Below are 21,947 nucleotides of genomic sequence, written 5' to 3'. Positions count from 1 at the left end.
TGCGCTCCGTAGGTGAGAGTTTTCGTGAAAAGTAGGCACATTGATACATCTTGGCTGGATCTCCATGTCGCTGAGAAAGAACTGCCCCCACTCCAGAGTTAGATGTGTCCTCTTTGACTATATGGTTTATTAGAATCTGGATGTCGGAGAATGGGCGCTGAAGTGAATCGTTCACGTAGTTCATTGAATGCACGAAGAGCCTCTGTACACCAGGTTAACCGATTGGTTTGGCGTTTAGTCATGGCGGTCAGGGGAGCTGCCACGGAGCTGAAGTTTCTGATGAACTGCCTGTAGAAATTTGCAAATCCCAAGAATCGCTGCAGTTCCTTGAGCGTTCACGGTTGTGGCCATTTTAACACAGCCTCTACCTTCCTCTCATCCATGGCTACTCCTTCTTGACTGATGATATAACCGAGGAAGGAAGTTGAGGTTTGGTGAAACTCGCACTTCTCTAACTTGGCATAGAGTTGATACTGGATTAAGCACTTAAGGACACTGTGTACGTGCTGAATATGTTCTGACAGAGAGTTAGAATAGATCAAGATATCGTCAATATATAAGATCACCCATTTGTCCAGCATGTCTCGGAAGACGTCATTCATGAAGGACTGAAAAATGAATGGACAGCTGGCTAGGCCGATGCGGTACGTAAGCCTCCTCTGTAACAACAACCATGCGATTAATCGCGATTTAAAAAAAATATATATATATATCGATTGACAGCCCTAGGTTTTTTGTTTTTTTTTACAGTAAGTTATGGGGCGTTTTCCATTTAATAGGTCATTGTAACACACCAGTGGTTCCCAACCGTGTTCCTGAGGGCCCCCAAAGACTGCACATTTTGCATCTCTCTTTTGTCTCACACCACCATTTTAGTGCAGGGGTGCACAGCCCTGTTCTTAAAGATTTTACCATCCTTCAAAGTTTAGCTCTGACCCTGATCAAACACACTTGAACCAGGTAATTCATCATTTTATTAGAGAAACATGCAGTGTTGGGGGGCTCCAGGAACGTGGTCGGGACTCGCTGTAACAGCCCATTTTTATGATTGGCTAACATCAATGCCCCCTTAATAAAACCTCAGAAAGAATTATTGTGTGATGAATTGTTCATCTGATGGTTGAGTGGGGAGTTTGTCCATATTCCTTGCCTTTGTTATATTTGTTGCATTTGATCCCCTAGAAGAAAAACATAGTATGTTATAATTGAGATCAGTCTATATCTAGGTTTCCTAAACTATTATTAGATTGAATAAATTATACTTAAATTAAATTATAGCAGCTGTATAGTAGCCAGCTTAAACTCTATAGGACACCAGCCGACTATGATCAGGTTTGGACACCATGATACGAGATCTAGCATATATGCATTACATATCTAAATTTTTTTGTGTTACCTACTCTGTGGCATTAAACTGGGGTTAACTTTTATTTCTTTGTTTTCCCACCTTAGGCCCAACAGCACTGAAAGAGGAGAGAGAAATACTGAATGAAACTGAAGAGAAAGATCAGTTTGGGAATCTTCATGTTTTCATAACTGGAAAAAAATTATTTTGTTCCTTACAGTCAGAAAAAACATTTACACAAAAAAGAGCTCAAAAGGCAAGAACTAGGAGTCCACAATATAAAGTCCACAAGACTGATCTGTCAACAGTGTGGAAAGAGTTTCAGTCACAAAGGAAATCTTAAAGTCCACATGAAAATTCACACAGGAGAGAAGCCTTTCATCTGCCAACAGTGTGGAAAGAGTTTCAGTCGAAAAGGAACCCTTAAAGACCACATGAAAATTCACACAGGAGAGAAGCCTTTCATCTGCCAACAGTGTGGAAAGAGTTTCAGTCAAAATACAAACCTTAAAGTCCACATGAAAATTCACACAGGAGAGAAATCTTTTGTCTGTCCACAGTGTGGAAAGAGTTTCAGTCTCAAAGGAAACCTTAAAGTCCACATGAAAGTTCACACAGGAGAAAAGCCTTTCATCTGCAAACAGTGTGGAAAGAGTTTTAGTCAAAATACAAACCTTAAAGTCCACATGAAAATTCACACAGGAGAGAAATCTTTCATCTGCCAACAGTGTGGAAAGAGTTTCAGTCAAAAAAGAACCCTTAAATTCCACATGAAAATTCACACTGGAGAGAAATCTTTCATCTGTCCACAGTGTGGAAAGAGTTTCATTCTCAAAGGAAACCTTAAAGTCCACATGAAAATTCACACAGGAGAGAAATCTTTCATCTGCCAACAGTGTGGAAAGAGTTTCAATCAAAAAGGAACCCTTAAAGACCACATGAAAATTCACACTGGAGAGAAGCGTTTCATCTGCCAACAGTGTGGAAAGAGTTCCACTCTAAATGAAAATCTTAACAGGCACATTAAAATTCACAATAGAGAGGGCGGACAGATTCCCTCAGTGTGGGAAGAGTTTCAACCAAAATGTATAAAATGGACAGTTCCAGTCCTTGATTCTGATTGGTTGAGCCACATCTGAAGCTGTTGTAAATTACAAACCGACATTCTTTTTTTGCCTGTGTTGCTCAGAAAAAAAACAATGTAGGGTCCTGACCAATCAGACACAGTTGTTCAATAGATATACCAAATGATAAATTTTTCATTATATTAACAAATGATCACAATCCCCCCTCACCCAATCCACAACACTGGCTGCCATGATGTCTACAAATGGTCTTACTATGGCATCCAGGACTCCTTTGCCAGACCAGATAATCTTTACGACTCAAAAGTATGTAGAGAGAATTTTCCCCAACTAATACTCTACAAAAGGACACATACTGCCATAGGAACTGACTTCTTTCATTAATTCATTAATTTCATAGGACTTCTTTCATTAATTCTTAGAAAAACCTTTCTGTGAATTAACACACATATCCTCAGGTCATTGTGAATGTTACGAACGTTCATTTATTTTGTCTTTTGTATTGTGTAATGTTTTTATGCATGTGTTATAATAGATCACTACATAGTATAACATCACATATAACATGTTGTTAGTCTCGTTGAATTCATCGATGATCTAAAAGATGGTTTTGTGTCTTATCTTTTGATACTTTGATACAACATATTAATGTTTTAAGAATCTTTAGTAGTTGTACATGAACAACCAACATATGCAAATACCATGCTTACAGACAGAGTCGTAAACTTTCCCTCACCATTGGCTCTCTAGCCTTCCAATGATCAATTAACCTGGCCTCCCAATTACCTTTATCTATTAAGTGTGACCCCCAGAGAAGATAAAGTCTTTACAGAGTCACTTGCCTCAATTCTCCAGGCTTTTCTCAGTTCTTTTAGTCCCGTGTCTCATCACCTTGCCATATTCTGGTTGATAAGTCCCAGAGTCGATGCTTTTGCACCTGGGAGGCCTTAAACTCCTAGGAAGATGAAGGAAATGAGCTAGAACTCTTCAGAACCCTAGGCCTGTGCCAGGCCCTGCAGCCTTGTCTTTTCATTCCCCAAAGATCACAGTATTCAGCTGGGTCTCTCTCCCCTCTCAGATCATCATTCTTCTTCACTTTCCACCTTGGAAGAAACTCCAATTACCACAGAGTCAGGACACCTTTGGAATTCATCGCTCCTTAAACCCAGAAAAATGTGATGCCAAGTCCAAAACCATCAAGACTTCAATCTGAGACTACATCCAAACACTTGTCAACGTCCAAGGCAATGCAAGTATTATACATTTAACTAAACAAACATATTTGTTTAATTTGTTTAACAAGTTTAATTTGTAAACCCCGTGGTTAACTGACTCTTTTCATAACCTTATTTTTCTTGTTTCTCTAATGGCTCCATTCATCCAATCTGACTTGCCATTCCTCCATGTATGAGTGATTGTATGTTTGTTCATTTAGATTAGTTACGTGTTAGTCCTTACATAATAAACTCTTGTGCACCAATTACATGAGTTTCTGATTCTGTCTTGTAAATTAATGTCCCCTTTACGATTCTGATCAAGCTACATGCTCCAATGCATTAAAACTGTAAGAATGTTATTTTTTGTGGCCAAGAAAATATCATTGCTTAGAGTTGCTGTGAAATTAACCTGAATGTTCGCTGGACGAACAGATTAGTCGATGACGATATTTAATTCTGCTACAGTTAATACTGACAGCTGATATAAATAATTGTTATCATAATTAGTCATAAATTATTTATATACTTTTCCCTCTTGAGCTGATTCACAACAACTATTTGTGAGGAACTACAGTTAAAGTCAAGAGTTTACATCTCCTTTTCAGAATCTGCAAAAAAAAAGGATTCTAATTAGAATTATATCATATTTTGGAAGCATTCCTTGGAATCCATTAGGAATTGTATTATAGGACAAGACATAAATGTCCGGTAGAATCATTTCTACATGATTTTAATGGGATTCAATTTTATCTTGAATCTTTTAAAAATGTTGAAGAATACTACTTTTTCATTGCTTCTATTACTAACCAATAGTTTTTGCAGTTTACTTAAACTCACCTTGATGTACTTTGTTCAGTTGCAAAACCTACATTAGTGCACAGCATTAGTGCAAACATTTCTAAGGAACTGATAAGATTGCTGAAACAAAAGACATTTCAAAAGTATTTTAACTCTTTCCCTGGCAGCATTTTTTTAAGTTGCCAGTAACTGCCAGCATTTTCGACAGTACCCAGTTTTAGAATCAGATTCAGAATGAGCTTTATTGCCGGGTATGTTTACACATACTAGGAATTTGTTTTAGTGACAGCAGCTCCACAGTGCAATAGAGTGACAGTGACAAGACAAGACATAGATTTAAAAAAGAACATTATACAAGTAAAGTGCAAAATAGCAAAAACACAAAATACAGAGTATGCCATTACTAGGTACAGGTATATTAGGTGCAAATTTGGATGCAAGTAGGTATTAATAATTACTGAGTAGATTAATAAAAAAAAACTGTTTCGGTGTCTGGTCGTCTTGGTGCTCAGTGCTCTGTAGCGCCGACCAGATGGTAACCATTCAAAGAGCGAGCGTGCTGGATGTGAGGGGTCCAGAGTGATTTTGCCAGCCCTTTTGCGCACTCTGGATAAGTAGAGATCTTGAAGGGTAGGAAGGGTTGTACCAATGATTCGCTCAGCAGTCCGGACTATGCGATTTAATCTTCTGAGATCAGAATTGGTAGCTGAGCTGAACCAGACAGTAATTGAAGTGCAGAGGACGGATTCAACGATGGCAGAGTAAAACTGTTTCAGCAGTTCCTGTGGCAGGTTTAGCTTTCTCAGCTGGCGGAGGAAGTACAGTCTCTGCTAGGCCTTTTTCACCATGAAGAGTCTATGTGAACATCCCACTTCAGGTCCTGGGAGATGGTATTGCCAAGGAACCTGAATGACTCCACTGTGTTAACAGTGCTGTTCATGATGGTGAGTGGGGGGAGAGCAGGGGGGTTTCTCCTGAAGTCAGTAATCATCTCCACAGTCTTGAGCGTGTTGAGCTCCAGGTTGTTATGACTGCACCAGACAGCCAGCTCTTTAACCTCCTGTCTGTAAGCAGACTCATCACCGTCTTGAATGATCCCGATGAGTGTGGTGTCGTCTGCGAACTTCAGGAGCTTGACAGAGGGTGTCTTTAGAGGTACAGTCATTTGTATACAGGGAGAAGAGCAGTGGGGAGGGAACACAACCCTGAGGGGCGCCAGTGCTGATAGTCCTGGTGCTGGATGAGAATTTTCCCAGACTCAATATCTGCTGTCTGTCTGTCAGGAAGCTGTTGATCCACTTGCAGAGAGCGGTGGGCACGGAGAGCTGAGATAGTTTGGGAATGAGGAGGTTTGGGATGATGGTGTTAAAGGCTGAACTGAAGTCCACAAACAGGATCCTCACATAAGTCCCTGATCCAGATACTGCAGGATGAAGTGTAAACCCATGTTCACTGCATCATCTATGGACCTGTTTGCTCAATAAGCAAACTGCAGGGGGTCCAGTAAGGGTCCGGTGATGTCCTTCAGATGAGCCAAAACCAGTTTTTCAAAAAGACTTCATGGCGACAAATGTTAGCGCCATAGGTCTGTAGTCGTTGAGTGCTGTAATTTTGGTTTTCTTTAGAATGGGAATGATTGTCGAACGTTTGAGGCAGTTCGGTACTTCACACATCTCCAGAGACCAATTGAAGATTAGTGAGAAAATGGGGGCCAGCTGGTCAGCACAGGTTTTCAGACAGGCTAGTGTTACACCATCAGGGCCTGGTGCCTTCCTTCTTTTGTTCTGTCTGAAGACCTGGCGAACATCTCTTTCACTGAAGTGGATTGTCGGAGTGGGGGAGAGCGGTATTGTTAGGGCTGTTGTTGGTGGTGTGAATGGAGTTTTTTCAAATCTGCAATAGAACTCGTTCAGATCGTCTGCCAGTTGCTGATTCTCTACCGTGCAGGGGGATGGTGTCTTGTAGTTAGTGATGGCTTTCAGGCTGTCCCACACTGATGAAGAGTCACTGGAAGAGAATTGATTCCTTATCTTTTCGGAATAATTCTTCTTTGCCACTTTGATCTCCTTTTCTAGTGTGTATTTGGCCTGCTTATACAAGACACTGTCCCCTTTCCTGTAAGCATCCTCTTTGGCGTGACAAAGCTGTCTGAGTTTTGCAGTGAAACCATGGTTTGTCATTGTTGAAAGTTAAAACGAGTCCTGGTAGGAATGCACGTATCCTCACAGAAACTGATATATGAAGTAACAGTGTCTGTGAGCTCGTCCAGATCGGTAGCAGCAGCTTCGAAAACACTCCAATCAGTACATTCGAAACAGGCTTGTAAAACCCGCTCTGTTTCGTTGGTCCATCTCTTCACAGACTTTGCTACAGGTTTAGCAGATTTAAGTTTTTGCCTGTATGTTGGTATAAGATGAACCAGGCAGTGATCAGATAGTCCCAAAGCTGCTCGTGGGACATAGTGATATGCATTTCTTATTGTGGTGTAACAGTGGTCCAATATATTACTGTCTCTGGTCGGACATGTAATATGCTGTCTGTATTTAGGCAGTTCACGTGAGAGATTTGCTTTATTAAAATCCCCAAGAATGATTAAAACAGTCCGGGTGTTGTTGTTCCGTCGCGGTGATCTGATCAGCGAGTTTCTGCAAGGCCAGGCTCATGTGCGCTTGCGGAGGAATGTAGGTGCTCACGAGAATGAACGAGCAAAACTCCCGCGGCGAGTAGAATGGCTTACGGTTAATGAAGAGCACTTCTAGATCAGAACAGCACATCTTCTTTAATACTGTTACATCTGTAAACCACCTTTCGTTGACTCCGATCACTAGGATCGAGTCAGTTAATAATATCAAGGGTTCACACAAAACAAGGGGAATCCGCTTTTAGCTATTATGCCGCCCGCAGTTGGAAGCAGCTTCCAGAAGAGATCAGACGTGCTAATACATTAGCCACATTTAAATGCAGACTCAAAACTCACCTGTTTAGTTGTGCATTTATTTAATGAGCACTGTGCTACGTCCGAACAGACTGCATTATTTTATGTATAATCATTTTACTGTGCTAATTAATTTCAAAATCAATTTTTTAAATCATCTTATTATTATTTTAAATTTTTATGATTTTTATGTGATTTTAATTCCTTTTTATGTCTGTGCTACGTCCGAACAGACTGCATTATTTTATGTATAATCATTTTACTGTGCTAATTAATTTTAAAATACTGTGTGATTGCATGGTTGGGCAAGACAGAGTATAGTCTGACTGACTGATTAGTAATTACTGTTTGATTGCGTAGTAAGGTAAGACAGAGTATAGTCTGACTATCTGTACTGACGTAAGAATACCCTCAGCGAGAGGCTGGGAAGAGCGCTATACAAATCGAAATACTGTGTGATTTCATGATTAGGCAAGACAGAGTATAGTCTGACTGTCTGATCAGTAATTACTGTTTGATTGCGTAGTAAGGTAAGACAGAGTATAGTCTGACTATCTGTACTGACGTAAGATGATTTTTATACTTTTTATGTGATGTGATGTGATGTTCTATTGTGATTTTAATTCATTTTTATGACAGCACTTTGAATTACCATTGTGTATGAAATGTGCTATATAAATAAACTTGCCTTGCCTTGCCTTAAAAGCAAGTCCCGCTGCCACGCGATTTCCCCATTGATTCTGCGTTGCAATCGCCTCTAAACAGCTGATAGCAACTGGATCGCGCTGTCTGGTATCACGTCATTCAGCCAGGTTTCCGTGAAACACAGAGTGGCAGTGTTTGAAAAATCCTTGTTAGACCGGGAGAGCAGGAAGAGTTCGTCCGTTTTGTTGGGAAGGGAGCGGAGATTTGCCAGATGTATGCTTGGCAACCATGTCGTTTTCCCCGTCTGCGCGTTCCGAAACGCTTGATCAGCGCCACCGCTCCGCCAACTACAACATTAAATAAAACGTCTGAATAATCGAAAACCGGTTGAATGTTTTGTGGTGTGTTCTGCCAAATGTTCAGCAGTTCATCCCGGGTAAAACTGATTGTGTTTGCAAAACAAAAAACAGAAAAACAAACAAAACCACTAAAACAACTGGAGAGCTACGCACAGAGGCTGCCATCCGCGGAGCCATCTTGTTCTGTATTTGAGTGACAAACAGTTGATATCAAAGATTTAAGTAGCTGATCGGATTCGGACAGGGTTAAAATTGCAAACCTTTGACAGCGTTGAAGTAAAAAACAATAATGTGAAATGTTTGATTAAAACAACTGAAAAAAACCCCTGCAATGTACAGCCAGAGACTTGCAAGATGACCAGATGACAGGAGGAGAAATAATGTCAATGCAGAGTATTTGAACACTAGTCAAGTTTGGCATTCATGTTGAGGGATTTTGCTGAATGTCACTCTTGACCAAGAAGAACATAAAAGGCTGATTTGAATGAGCTAAAACTCAACCTTGGTATTATTTCCATTGGAGTTGCCTTCCAGGCGGACGGAGTACACAGCTTCCTTCCTTACCCCTTGCTAAATTTTACTCAAGTACAAGTAAAAGTACTACAGTCAGATGTCTACTTAAGTAAAAGTACTGAAGTACTTGTTTTTAAAAGTACTTGAGTATCAAGAGTACATTTTCTAAATATTGCATTACTACTGCCAAAGTGCTTACATTTATGTACAGAAACGTCCTACATGGAGTTATGAAAAATGTTAATGTTAAAACAGGAGCTTGGAGAATGTAAAAGGAATTGAAAGTAAAATCAAGTAATTTTCATCTTTTGACCATGTTGCTTTATTTAACATTTCTCACTTGCCCACAAGGCAATAGCACAATGGCAACGCTATGACAAACCTCTGCTAGAGTTTTAGATTTTTTGCACACACATTTGAACCTCTTTTAAACACACCGAATACTCAAGAACATCAAAGCAAATGCTCAGCTTACATTAATGTGTAATATCAGAAAAGAAAATTCAGCTAACAATTGTGTGTCCATGTGAGTTTTTTTTTTTTATCAATCAAATCAATAAACCTAAACCAGCAAAGGCGGCAATATAGAAATGTTCTGACACACCTATGAACCTGACCGTGATTAAGTGATTAAAGAAAATCAGCTAATCAGCAGTGTTTACGTCAGCATACAAAGAAGGAAAAATAAAATGTAGCTCATTTGAGTGACAGTATTAAGCCCCTTCCTCTTACATCGACATACAGGCAAAGGCAGGGGAAAATACTTTCAGCTGAATAACACCATTCTCTCACACACAATCTATGTTTGACAACTCTTTTGAAACAACAAATTGAGGGTTTCCAAGATTTTTTCTTTTCTTTTTTTCTTTTTTTTTTTAGAAGTAGTAACGCGTACTCACGGTTATGGATAGAAATGTAGTGGAGTAAAGTCATGAGTACTCCCCAAAAATGGTACTTGAGTAAAGTACAGATCCCTCAAAATTGTACTTAAGTACTGTACTCAAGTAAATGTACTCAGTTACTGTCCGGCTCTGTTTAAAGTTAATCTAGTTTATTTTAATTAAGGACTCTATAGTCCAGGAGTTAGTCATCTTTTCAGAAAGCTATTTTTAAAATCATGATTAACTATTCTAGATTAAGCCTTCTCTTGTCTTACTTTAAACCCTCTCTGGGAACCTGCTCCTAAATATAATAGTTTACTGATGCCTTTGTTGAATTGTTTTCTTTTCTTTCTTTTTCTTGGCAGTAAAATGTCTCACAGATTTAGGGGGGTTGAATATTTTAGCTTGGAGCTGTATTTGGGAAGTTTCCTAAAGAAACCAGAGATATTGACGAGGTTCTGAGTGTCAAAATTACAAGTGTCCCCAGTGTGAGACGAGGTTCACATGTCAAAGCAGCATGAAACGTCATGTTAAAAACTGCCATTTTCCTCAGAGTTACTAGAGGTTTTAGAAAAAGGTTTCTGAAGAAAGCAATTTTTTCAATGATCTTTGCATTCATTCTGAAGGATGATTCAATTGTAGTCAGTGTAAGAAAACATTTTATGCATTCACACTTAGCAACGTGAAAATTCAAGCAATCGTGAGACTAAGTTTTGTGTTCTATGTTACAGAGTATCATTGACACCTTGACTACTTGTCCAATCTTCATTCCTTTATGCTTCACTATATTTTTTGCATGTGTAATTCTGGGGCCATACTTGACCATGTTTGCTGTAGTTTTAAATATGGAGCAGTTGCCGTAAACTCCCTCCAATTTTTAGTATGTTGTGCTGTCCTTGGCCATTCATGATCTCTGCCATTTGCATAAAACCATTACCCTGGAAATCCAGAGATCTCGTGAGAGCACAATTTGAATTGTCTCTGCAAGACACTCTGGCCTCGAGCAATGATGCATGTTACTGCAATACGAAAGCAATTCTGGGAACCAATCAAATCGGTGTATCTGATGTACGCGGGCCAGAGGCGAGCTAAACTGATGACGACAGCGCTGCAACGTACGGAATCATTTAGTAAATACTGAAAGAGATCTATTCTACAGATAAAAATCAGTTGTTTGAAACGGCTTTGGCCGCTACAAAAGAGGAACAGAAAGCCGCGCTCGAATCGTTCCTTTGCAAGAAGGACGTTTTTGCTGTTTTGCCGACTGGATACGGCAAGAGTTTAATCTATCAGTTAGCTCTGCTGGTAGTTATGCACGAAGAGGAACAGATCGGAAGCGGGCAATGCCAGATAGCATTCAGCAGTCTCGAGTCCTGGCTGTTAAAGAAGTGGCGATAAATGTTATCGAACAAGGTCTACCGGGACAAACCTGATCAGGATTGTGGTGGATGAGGTCCATCTCATTTACAAATGGTAAGAGTCACTTGGTAAACTTACTGTAACGACAAACGGAACTATTCAATAGTAAAACAGTAGCCTAACTTGAACAGGACAATATGTCTCGCTGCAGAATGAAACGCTAGCGTCTTTCCACATATTAGTTGATAGTTAATGAATAGTTTGATCGGACCTAATTGTTTTAATGAGATTGATTCGGCTGTCGTAATTAATAGTTATTAATCTTGTCACATTGTTTATGTTATAACATTGAAATCCACTCTTATATGTTCACCGTCGCTCTGGATACATCACACCATGTATTGTTGTGATTGGTCTGGAGTTATCCAATTGCGTGCAGTGAGAATTTCAAATGCATGCTTGGTGCCGCCCCTTGAGTTAGGTCCTTTTCATTGCTTGAGGCCAGACCCATAATCTAAATACATAAGGGTCTGGATTTTTCCAGGCTATAAAACCATAGCATAAAACAGTGAAAATGTGGGAACCCAGAAAATTCTGGGGGAGCGTTGTCTCATAAATAACAGAATATTCTGTGTTTGGCAGGGAAAGAGTTAAATGTACTATGTAAAAAAAAGAAAGAAATATTAGATAAAATTAGTGCAGAATCAACTTTGTGTTTAAAATAAACATCCTTGCAGAGCTTTTAGTGTCATTGTACCCTACTATTTCAGATTATAGAACTAATATGGTACAAAAACATTTTTTATTATATATAATGTATGTATTTACATTATAGAATATGTGAAAGTGCAGTAAAAATGTCTGATTTCCCATTATATAAATAATGTAATAAAAAAAACAAGTAATGATACAAATCTGTAACAATGAGAATGAAGTCCTGAGTAGAGTATTTTTGTATAGTAGAAATGGTAAGAGTAATATTTTTCAGTTTTCCACAAAATAAAGGTTTTCACTGAAATGCCTTGCTTATTTTGTCAAACAAGTTAGTATAACAGTGGTATACCCACAGCTAATATTCCTTAAGATATTGAGTTTTTAGATGATTCTCTTAAATCTTTACTGTGTGTATATACTTTAGTTGGAGGTGATTTTCAGCACACCATTAAACACCATGTATTTCAGGATGTATTTCTCTAAGAATAACTATCTGAGATGTTTTATTATTTTAATGTTCTTTGTGTACATACCTATGCTGTGCACTTTTGTAGACGCATCAGCGTGTGAACAGGACTTTTATTTTGAGCTGGTGCTGTGACGTCATAGATTTGCGCTGTGCTCCTACGTCTGTTTGAGCTGAAGAAAGGTTTGTGGTTTTATTTTATTTATTTAAATGTTTAAATTAATAATCCGAGGTCAGTCTGCTTTATAGTTTTTACAAACATTGTAAAGGTAGTTGATCATTCTGTTACACGAGTAACAGAAGAGGTGCGTCTCATTTCAGTCCGTATTTAGTGAATCCGATGATAAACACGGATTTATTCAGTGATGGAGAAACGGATCTTTTCAAAACTCCAGTTGAAATGAATCAATCGCTTCACAAATGATTCACTTTTAAATCACCGCATTCTGTCGACATCTGCTGCTCAAAACACTGAACAACAAACACGTCTAATGAACTTTAACAAACAATAGCAGTTTTCTGTTTCTGAATGTAATATATTAAACGCAATTTAATCACTAAATACTTAATCTTAATTCAAACTAAATGGCAATTGCGTGTAATTGCTTTTATTTTATTTTATGTGTCCAGTTATTATTTATTGGCAAAATTTCAGTGTTGAGCAATAATCAGGCCATAAACTCTCACTCGCACCCACAGCCGTTCAATGAAATAGCTCTGATTGAGATTTAAACAGAGATTTAGTTTGCATTGATTTTTTTTTTCTGTTAATTCTTAAATGCCTTTGTCTTAATCAGGACAAATTGTTCAAACACACAAAAACTGGAGGAGTAACTGAGATCCAAATGACACTATTATAAAGATGGCAGTTATTAAAGTGGAGAGTGAAGACATGAAGATTGAAGAAACATTCAAAGTCAAACATGAAGATACTGAGGAACAGATAAAGATGGTGTTTATTAAAGAGGAGAGTGAAGACATGAAGATTGAAGAAACATTCAGAGTCAAACATGAAGATACTGAGGAACAAACAGGTTGGTTTTCATTCTCAAAGCTAAAATGAATGATATTTAAGAATAATGTCACACAGGTGTAGAAATGTTGAGACACTCGACAGAAGTGTTGAGATCACATGACAAATATTAACGCTGCCTTCAAGTGCAGCCGAGAAAATCCTGATTTCACACTGACCATTTGTTATTATGAGATCATGCATTGAAGTTGTAACAATAAGATGGAATTAGTAACATTAAAACATAATATCTGCTTCTAATATTAAACCATTGATTTCTAGCACTTAGCCTAATTATGCAAAAGTATCTAAGAAAATTACTTATTTTGCACAAAGCAAATCTTGAAATGTGAGTGATTACATTTGGCTACTGCATGGTGTCTACATTTGTTCATTTAAAGCTATTTGTGACCCTGGACCACAAAATCAGTCATAAGGTTAAATTTAACAAAACTGAGATGTACACATCATATACAAGCTCAATAAATAAGCTTTCTATTGATGTATGGTTTGTTAGGATAGGTCAATATTTGGCCGAGATACATCTATTTGAAAATCTGGAATCTGAGGGTGCAAAAAAAAATTAATACTGAGAAAATCACCTTTAAAGTTGTCCAAATTAAGTCCTTAACAAAGTGCATTACTAATCAAAAATTACATTTTGATTTTTGGCATAAAAGAAAAATCAATAATTTTGACCCATACAATGTATTTTTGGCTATTGTTACAAATATACCCCAGTGACTTTTCAAACTTTTTCAAGTATTTTCCAAAGGTTTCTCATCCACTCTGAAATATCAGAATACTGCACATGCATAAAAGCTCATGAAACCTCACTGAAACTATACAGTTGGAAAGGATGATACTTTTTCACGCAATTCTTCTAGTAAGATAATTTCATTTACCAAAATAACTTTTTTTGTTGTTTTTAGAACATGAACAAAATGCTGAGCTTTGGCATTCATTTTATTTATCCCATAAGTTAAAGCAACACTAAAACCAAGCAAGTACTTCTCACAAGAAAAAAAAAATGCCACTTTTAGTATAAAACAGGACAATGGGTGTAAACTGTCAAATTACCTAACTTTACCTCATTTTTCCACACCAGCTGCTTACGCTTGATTGAATGCCCACGTGCTGCTTTAGCAAATCATGCTGCTGTCCTTTGTGTCTTAAAGTAGATTTGCACTTAATAGCATGAAGAACAAATGTTGACAGACTGTACATAGAGACTGATTTAAGAAACTCTCTTCAATACAGAAACATGTTGTGTGAGTTATTGTTTTTTTAAATAATGTCATCAGTCAACGCCTCGCCTCTAGTCAGACACCGCTACATCACGTAACAAAAACATGAACAAACACTCAATGACTGTCTTTTTATCAAGTAACATAAACACATTAATAAATGTTTTTTTTTTTTATAAGTATACCGCGTGCAAGGTTTATGCGCATAGCCAAAATGGTCCTTTCTGTTTTTAAGTGTATCTCTGTGGCAGAATTACAGCGCTACATACTTATCTGGCATATATACTACATAGTTCCCTCTCGAGGGAACTTCGAACCGCATCCTCTAGGGGGCCAATCGTTGAACTATGTTGGTAACGACGGAACTTGCGACCATAGTTGGCTAACTATGCTTTTGGGAAACGTGCCCCAGGTCACTTGATTCGCGACTCGCCATCTTTCCCCCCTCTCTCTTTCTCCTCCACGCTGTCACGTGATGACAACAACGCAGAGATGCGCGGATGGGCTCAATCGTCACCCGAATCCGCAGCTTCAAATAAATTATCCGCCCGCCACCCACCCGCACCTATATTTTTCTCTGATTTAGATAACCGCACCCGATCGTCATAATACACTTATTGTAATTCTTAGTTTCGCATGATGAAATGAAGGGTTCATTTTTAACAGCAGATTGATTCAGCTGATCTGCACATTTTAAGCCAAATCCACGCAGAAAAGAATAACCTTAACTGACATCTGGATGTGACTCTCCGCAATCTCTGACGAAATCGTTCGGGTTTTCTCTGTATTAGAGCCGTTCTGAACTTAAAATTTGAACACATGCTTGGACTGAAGTTTACAGGGGCTCACCAGTTTAAGAAATGTCTGATCGTAAAAATCTGCTTCTTTTCATTTTTAAGGTATTGTTTTCTTTACAATCTACTGATTTAAATAATCAATAATAATTATTATTATACCACTGCGCGCTATAGCCTGACATGCTCTCGCGTATGAATGAACAGGCAGCATCAGTGGACAGAGCGGGCGCATTAGGCACAATCGTCAAATATATTTCAAAAGAAGCCGCCACGGTCCTGACCACATCACTGTCTTTACTGGGTGTTTTTAGGGAATATTTCAATTTATCAACATGCGATTGAATTACCTATTCATGTGGCGGACTGTCATGATTTTGCATAATGCAGGACACCTACCGAATGATGCGCATCAGAGAAGTGGGTTAACGCAAAGCCGACCACTGCTCAATAGCATTAGCACAGGCATAACTCAAATCCATGTTATGGTAAGTGTGCACACTAGTCTCTGGGCACTTTCTAAAATCCGCAAGGGAGATAAGTGCATAGCAAGTGTTTGTGCACTTTTCTAAAATCCCGTATGGTATAAGTTACGTGCTAGACGTTGTTTCCGTTTTTGAGTTGATTTAAAACCCCTGTCTCCTTGGCCCAACTACACTTAGGTATCATCACAGATACCTTTTGACCATCTGCTACCTAGGATAGGGATAACATTGTTCCCCATAGCGCCCCCTAGAAGATGATCATTCTCTATCTCAGGGAACGTCTCAGGTTACATATGTAACCCTGGTTCCCTGAGGGAACGAGATGCTGCGTCAAACGCTATGGGGAACGCCATTGGCGAAGCACGCTCTGAACGTAGTGTGCAACCAATCAGATGCAGACGCAGCGGAAGACGTTCACACTGCGGGCAGCCAGCCCCCTCAAGGGCTGACGGTACATACTCCACTCCCAAGCAGACCACAAACAGACTGTGTGTATCCCCACCAACAATGAAGCGTTGGCAGTTGTTCAAAAACGTTCTTTTTAGTAAGCTCTGTGTATACAATGTTCTCAATGCTGGAGTTCATGTGTAGAGACCCAGGCGATACTTCCAGCAAAGTTTCATGGTGTGTCTCTTAGTGTTGTAAAAATATCGATTTTGATGCGCTCAAAGTTATGCCCCTAGTAATCCTATTCACCGGCCACTGACCACAAAATGAAATCACGGTCAATCTCAAAAACGGCTCGTTTGTCGTAATTATGCTTTCAGATATATGTTTGTCTCGTTTACAGTAAAAAAAAACAGCCCAGGTTGCATTTTGGCAATAGTTATTCTTTAAGCATACCCCTATAATGTATTATAAATATGGGCTTCAAAGAAAGTGTTACTGAATTCTTTTATGAACAGATCAAACAAGGCTGATGCAGATACAGTAGTGTTAACTAAAGTCATGGTGGTGCGGCAGACATAGTCCAATGCTATTACATCATTAGTTTCAGGGTTTGTACAACAAAAGAGAAATTCTTTGGGAGAGAAATTCAAGAACTTTTCAATGACTTTTAAGTATTTCATACAACTGTTTCCAGCACTTTAAAGCTATAAAATAATCCAGTTTAAATGTTATTTTTAATGGGACAAAACATGGCAGCAGAGGCGCACTTATTGACTCATTAATAATTAATTTTGACTTGTTTTATATTTTGAAATTATAAAAGAACTTTTTAAACATCAACTTTTTTTGTGTGTACATAGTAAGAAACGTTTTAAAGAGCCCAACGACTGAATCGCACATAAATTTTAATCACTTAAGTTGTTGGTCAGTTAAGAATGGTACATTTAGTAAGACTAGAATTTATTAATTTTCAATTTGAAAATTAGATTTTTCACATCATTGATGTTAAAATTTTGCATGCCTCCCAACTCAAGTTCAGTGCTTTGCTGTCATATGTGTCTTACCACGAAATAAACGTAATATTTTTTATTAACTGCGCTTATAAATTCAAAACAGTAGTAATTTTATGATTGACTTTTTATGCACTTTTTAGCATCATAAGATGATGCTAAAAATTGCATTATTTTGTGTATTTGTTGTGATGGAATGTGTTTATGCAGTTTGTGGTTTAAAAAACGTTATTTTCCACATAATGTACGTTATTGTTGCTCCTCTCTGCCCTCCCTTTCTGACATACTTTAATTTTTACAAAAGTCATTGATGGAAACCGAGGTGTTCTCTGATTGGCCAGCTATCCGTGCATTGTGATTGGCCGAATACCTCAAGTGTGTGTTGGAAATGCTACATCCCTAACCATGTTGTGATGCCATTTCTTGGGGCATCAAGACAAACGATAAAACCCATTATAAACGAGGAATTTGTTGCATATGTTATTGTTTATATTGATTCTTGATTTTGGTGATTGATTTATAATGACTCATACTGTCTTTATGTATTTCGTCATGCCATGTAAACATAACACCATGTCTGCATTTGTAATCGTATAACGAAAAAAAAAAAGCACTACTCTACACTGCTTGAAACTCACGTTTGAATAGTCAGTACTGAATTCTTTAACACACTTACAGGCCATCAGTCAGAAGCACAGACTGTTCATGCAACATTGTGATTGGCCCACTTTATAGCCTTAACGCTTTGTGTACATCTGGCATTGTAAGCTGCTCTCCCAGGTTCAGGAAACAGTCCTCCGTGAAATGTGCATCACCCACTCCAGTATTTGCATTTCACTGTTCCAGAACAGTGTTGTTAATATAACTTAAAACACTGATTTCTAGTTGTGTCCACATTTGAATGGCCAAACAAAGTACAGCTCTACCAAATCTGCTTCCGACGCCACCATCTGTAGGACTTATTGGCACTGCTCTCAAATGTTACTTTGTTTATGTTTCTCAGCTTATAACAAGTTACTGAAAACTAACCATTTTTATTTCAGAGTTGATTGAAGAAAAAGAGGAGAATGAAGAATCAAGTCAAGTTGAGGAGAAAAATCATTTCAAAACTGGAGAAAGACCTTTGAGTTGCTCTCAAGTCAAACAGAAAGATTTAAATAAAAGAGCAGAGAAATGTTCCTCCTGCACTCAGTGTGGAAAGAGTTTCACAAGAAAAAGAGACCTTGAGCGTCACATGAGAATTCATACTGGAGAGAAACCATTCACTTGTCATCAATGTGGGAAGAGTTTTTCACGCTCATCAAGCCTTAAGGAGCACATGAACATCCACACTAGAGAGAAGCGGCACAAATGTGATCAGTGTGGTAAAGTGTATTTAGGGGCTTCAGGTCTGAGGTATCACTTGAAAGTTCATACGAAGGTGAAACCACATTCATGTCATTTGTGTGGTAAGAGTTTTTGGCGTCTACAAAGTTTGCAAGTATATGAGAATATTAATACTGGTGTGAGAGAATGCATGTGTTCAAAGTGTGAAAAGCTTTCTACTTCAGTAACTTATTTAAAACTACATAAGAGGATCCACACTGGAGAGAAGTCTTATGGGTGTTCACATTGTGACAAGAGATTCATTAAATCATCAGACCTGAAAATACATGAGATGATCCACACTGGAGAGAAACCTTATGAGTGTTCACACTGTAACAAGAGATTTAGTCAGTTAGTACATTTGAAAACACATGAGAGGATCCACACTGGAGAGAAACCTTATCAGTGTTCACACTGCAACAAGAGATTTAATCAATCATCATATCTGAAAACACATGAGAGGATCCACACTGGACAGAAACCTTATAAATGCTCACACTGTAACAAGAGATTTAATCAATCATCATCTTTGAAAACACATGAGAGGATCCACACTGGACAGAAACCTTATGAGTGTTCACACTGCAACAAGAGATTTAGTTATTCAGTACATTTGAGAACGCATGAAAGGATTCACACTGGAGAGAAAACCTTATAAATGCTCACACTGCAACAAGAGATTTAGTCAGTCATCATATCTGAAAATACATGAGAGGATCCACACTGGACAATAACCGAATCATTGCACTGCACATGAGAAACATTTTATTCAATTATCTGCTATATACAGTCATGCAGAAACAATCTTGTTTTTTTTGTGTATATCTCAGGCAGATTTACACATACTGGTCTGGCATGCATATGTATACCCATCCCTACTTGTAAATTAGAAGGAGAGAGAGATCAAACTTATTAGTATTCACTTTTACTTTCAGTAGTTAATGATCATTTTGCTTTGAGTCATTATTAAATGTTACTTTTTATTAATACATTATCTTTACTTTTTATATTTTATTAACAACATTTGTGGTCAACTGATTGAATTTGCATAAGAAAAAAATTTATTTTAGCTTTAATAGTTGAAAGTCATGTTTTGGGCTTTGTTTTAAATATCTAAATAAAGGTTTTAAATGGAATTGAATTAAAAGCCTTTATTGTCTTTGTATTTTTCTGCATACAGTGAAATTATGAGCATTATTTCTGACTGGTGTTAGGAAAAGAACATGTACCACAGACAATATATGAGACTACAGACTGTACAGTATCATTATGAAAGTATATACAACAACCGACAGAGTCGTAATATTGCACATTGCGATTTATATACATAGGCCTATATGGAAGAGACGCGAGGGGGCGGAGTCTGGGGAGTGAATTTCAAGGGGGACGGCCTTTCAGTTCCAGCTGGATATAGGCATGGCATTCTGGCTAATGCCATGCGGGGCCAGACTATTTTCTTTAAATGCCAATTCTTTACTTGCCAACAGTGCATATGATGGGTTTTCCCCGTGGGCCGCTGTACGATGTGGGCCGGCCCGTTGCATATATATATATATATATTATTATTTTATTTTATTTTATTTTTTATAAATATATATAGTAATGGTAGATCACTGGTAAACAACAGGCAGCGGGTCCAAATGCAGTTTGAAGTTCTTTAGTGGTAATCCATAGTGTCAAATGTCCAAAATACATCCAAATGTTACAGTGGTGCAGGCAAGCGGGCGTGACATAGCCCCCCTCAAAGGGCGGATTCCAGACGCCCTACAGATCTGGCCATTAAAAATGCGTCTATTTTCACGCGGCAGCCTGCAATTCGGCACGCGAGGCCACGCGGCGGCCTGCAGGGGCTTTTTCTGATTTTTTTAAAACGTTGTTGCGCTTCATATAATATCCACCAGGTGGCGCAAGGAACAACATTCTGTGGCCAAACCCTGCACAAAGAGGGCTATTTGGACAGTATTTGTTATGTCTGTTGTTTCAATATCTGTCGCCATAATCGGTAATTCATTCTGTATGTAACGGCAAAGTATTTATAATTTCGTTTCCTTTTTATTAAGTTAATTTAGAAAAAAAAATAAATTGGAGCATTTTTGTTCGTTAAACGTAAGCTTTTTGTTTCATAAAGACCAAGCGGCAGACAGTGAGTTGACCTACTCTGTGTTTCAATTTGCCTTCTCAAATCACGAATTGGCTAAAATAAAATCCATTGATGTAAAATAAAATATATAAATAATAATAGATATAAATATGCGCTATTAGGTGCATATCTAATCGTTTACACGAGAGTGCAAAACACATTTTTAGGACATGAAGGCTCAAGCTCGATCAGTTACATTTTTTCAGTGGAAAATATTTAACCGTTATTTTTTGTCGGACATGATAAATAAATATGTAGAAAGACTTAAATTACTACTCAACGAAAAAAACAAATAGAAAACAAAAACTGTTTTTATTATGTAGCTAGTCCGTAGAGATGCATTTCTCTCTAAAGGCGCGCGTCCAACGAGGATATGAGGACTGTTAACTGCATCATCACTGACTCAGAAAACAGTAGTTTCTAAATAAATAATTGAAATATCTCCTTACTATTAGACAGTCATGGTATTTACTTTTGCCAGTGTTTTGTGGTAGCTATGCTTTAAACACGGAACCCATTCCAAGCTGTGCTGAACGTGCGCTCAATGCTGCTGACAGGACCGTCCGAGCCACTCTTGAAAGTGATGGTAGCCTGGTCTCGTGTTTCCCCCAGCGCTGCATTTTTTTTTTTTAAATCACCACTGAATGTCTAAAATATAATTCTAGGCCGCATTTGATCTTTGACGGGCTAAAATGCATGGCTATAATACGTCTTCAAAGTGGAACATGGAAAATAATGGATGTACTGCGAAAAAAGTTTTATACTCGACATTGTTTCCAAATGGTTAAATGTGAAATTCTGGAAATGAGAATTAAATTTAGCGTGAATTTAGCGGTCGGGTCGGGAAGAAAATTATTCTAAGTGGGTATATATATAGGCTATATATTCTAAGGGTGTGTGTATATATATATATATATCCCAGATAGCACACATACGTTGGGCCGACGTCGTCCCGACTTACAAAATTCCATCGGCGCGATGTCGCTCCGAGGTCGTTTGCTAATCGGCAAGACGTCGCCGCGATGTCAGCATTTGATCGCAAATGCTCTCAGGCCGACATTCGGCCGATGCAGCTTTAAATCCCGGCTGCTCGGCGTGGGCGCGGTTCACCGGCGTTTCGCTCATTCCTATTCTCACGTACCACCCGCGGCAGGAGCCGCTGGTTTATAATAAAACAATACACACGA

At 38.3% G+C, this 21,947-nt stretch overlaps 1 protein-coding gene across 1 annotated transcript; it reads left to right on the top strand.

Annotated features, from left to right (window-relative positions):
* Positions 1-240: 240 nt before the first annotated feature.
* Positions 241-19,710, top strand: LOC141332991 (uncharacterized). The gene is made up of 4 exons (XM_073837946.1): positions 241-246; positions 1,654-2,089; positions 18,259-18,268; positions 18,474-19,710. The coding sequence occupies exons 1-4, from the start codon at positions 241-243 to the stop codon at positions 19,276-19,278; spliced, it is 1,257 nt and encodes a 418-aa protein (XP_073694047.1). The 3' UTR covers positions 19,279-19,710.
* The last annotated feature ends 2,237 nt before the right edge of the window (positions 19,711-21,947 follow it).

Source organism: Garra rufa, chromosome 4, assembly GCF_049309525.1.
Source record: "Garra rufa chromosome 4, GarRuf1.0, whole genome shotgun sequence".
Classification (NCBI taxonomy): Eukaryota; Metazoa; Chordata; class Actinopteri; order Cypriniformes; family Cyprinidae; genus Garra; species Garra rufa.
Note: the sequence above shows the minus strand (reverse complement) of the source record. Positions and strands in the feature narration are given on the sequence as shown.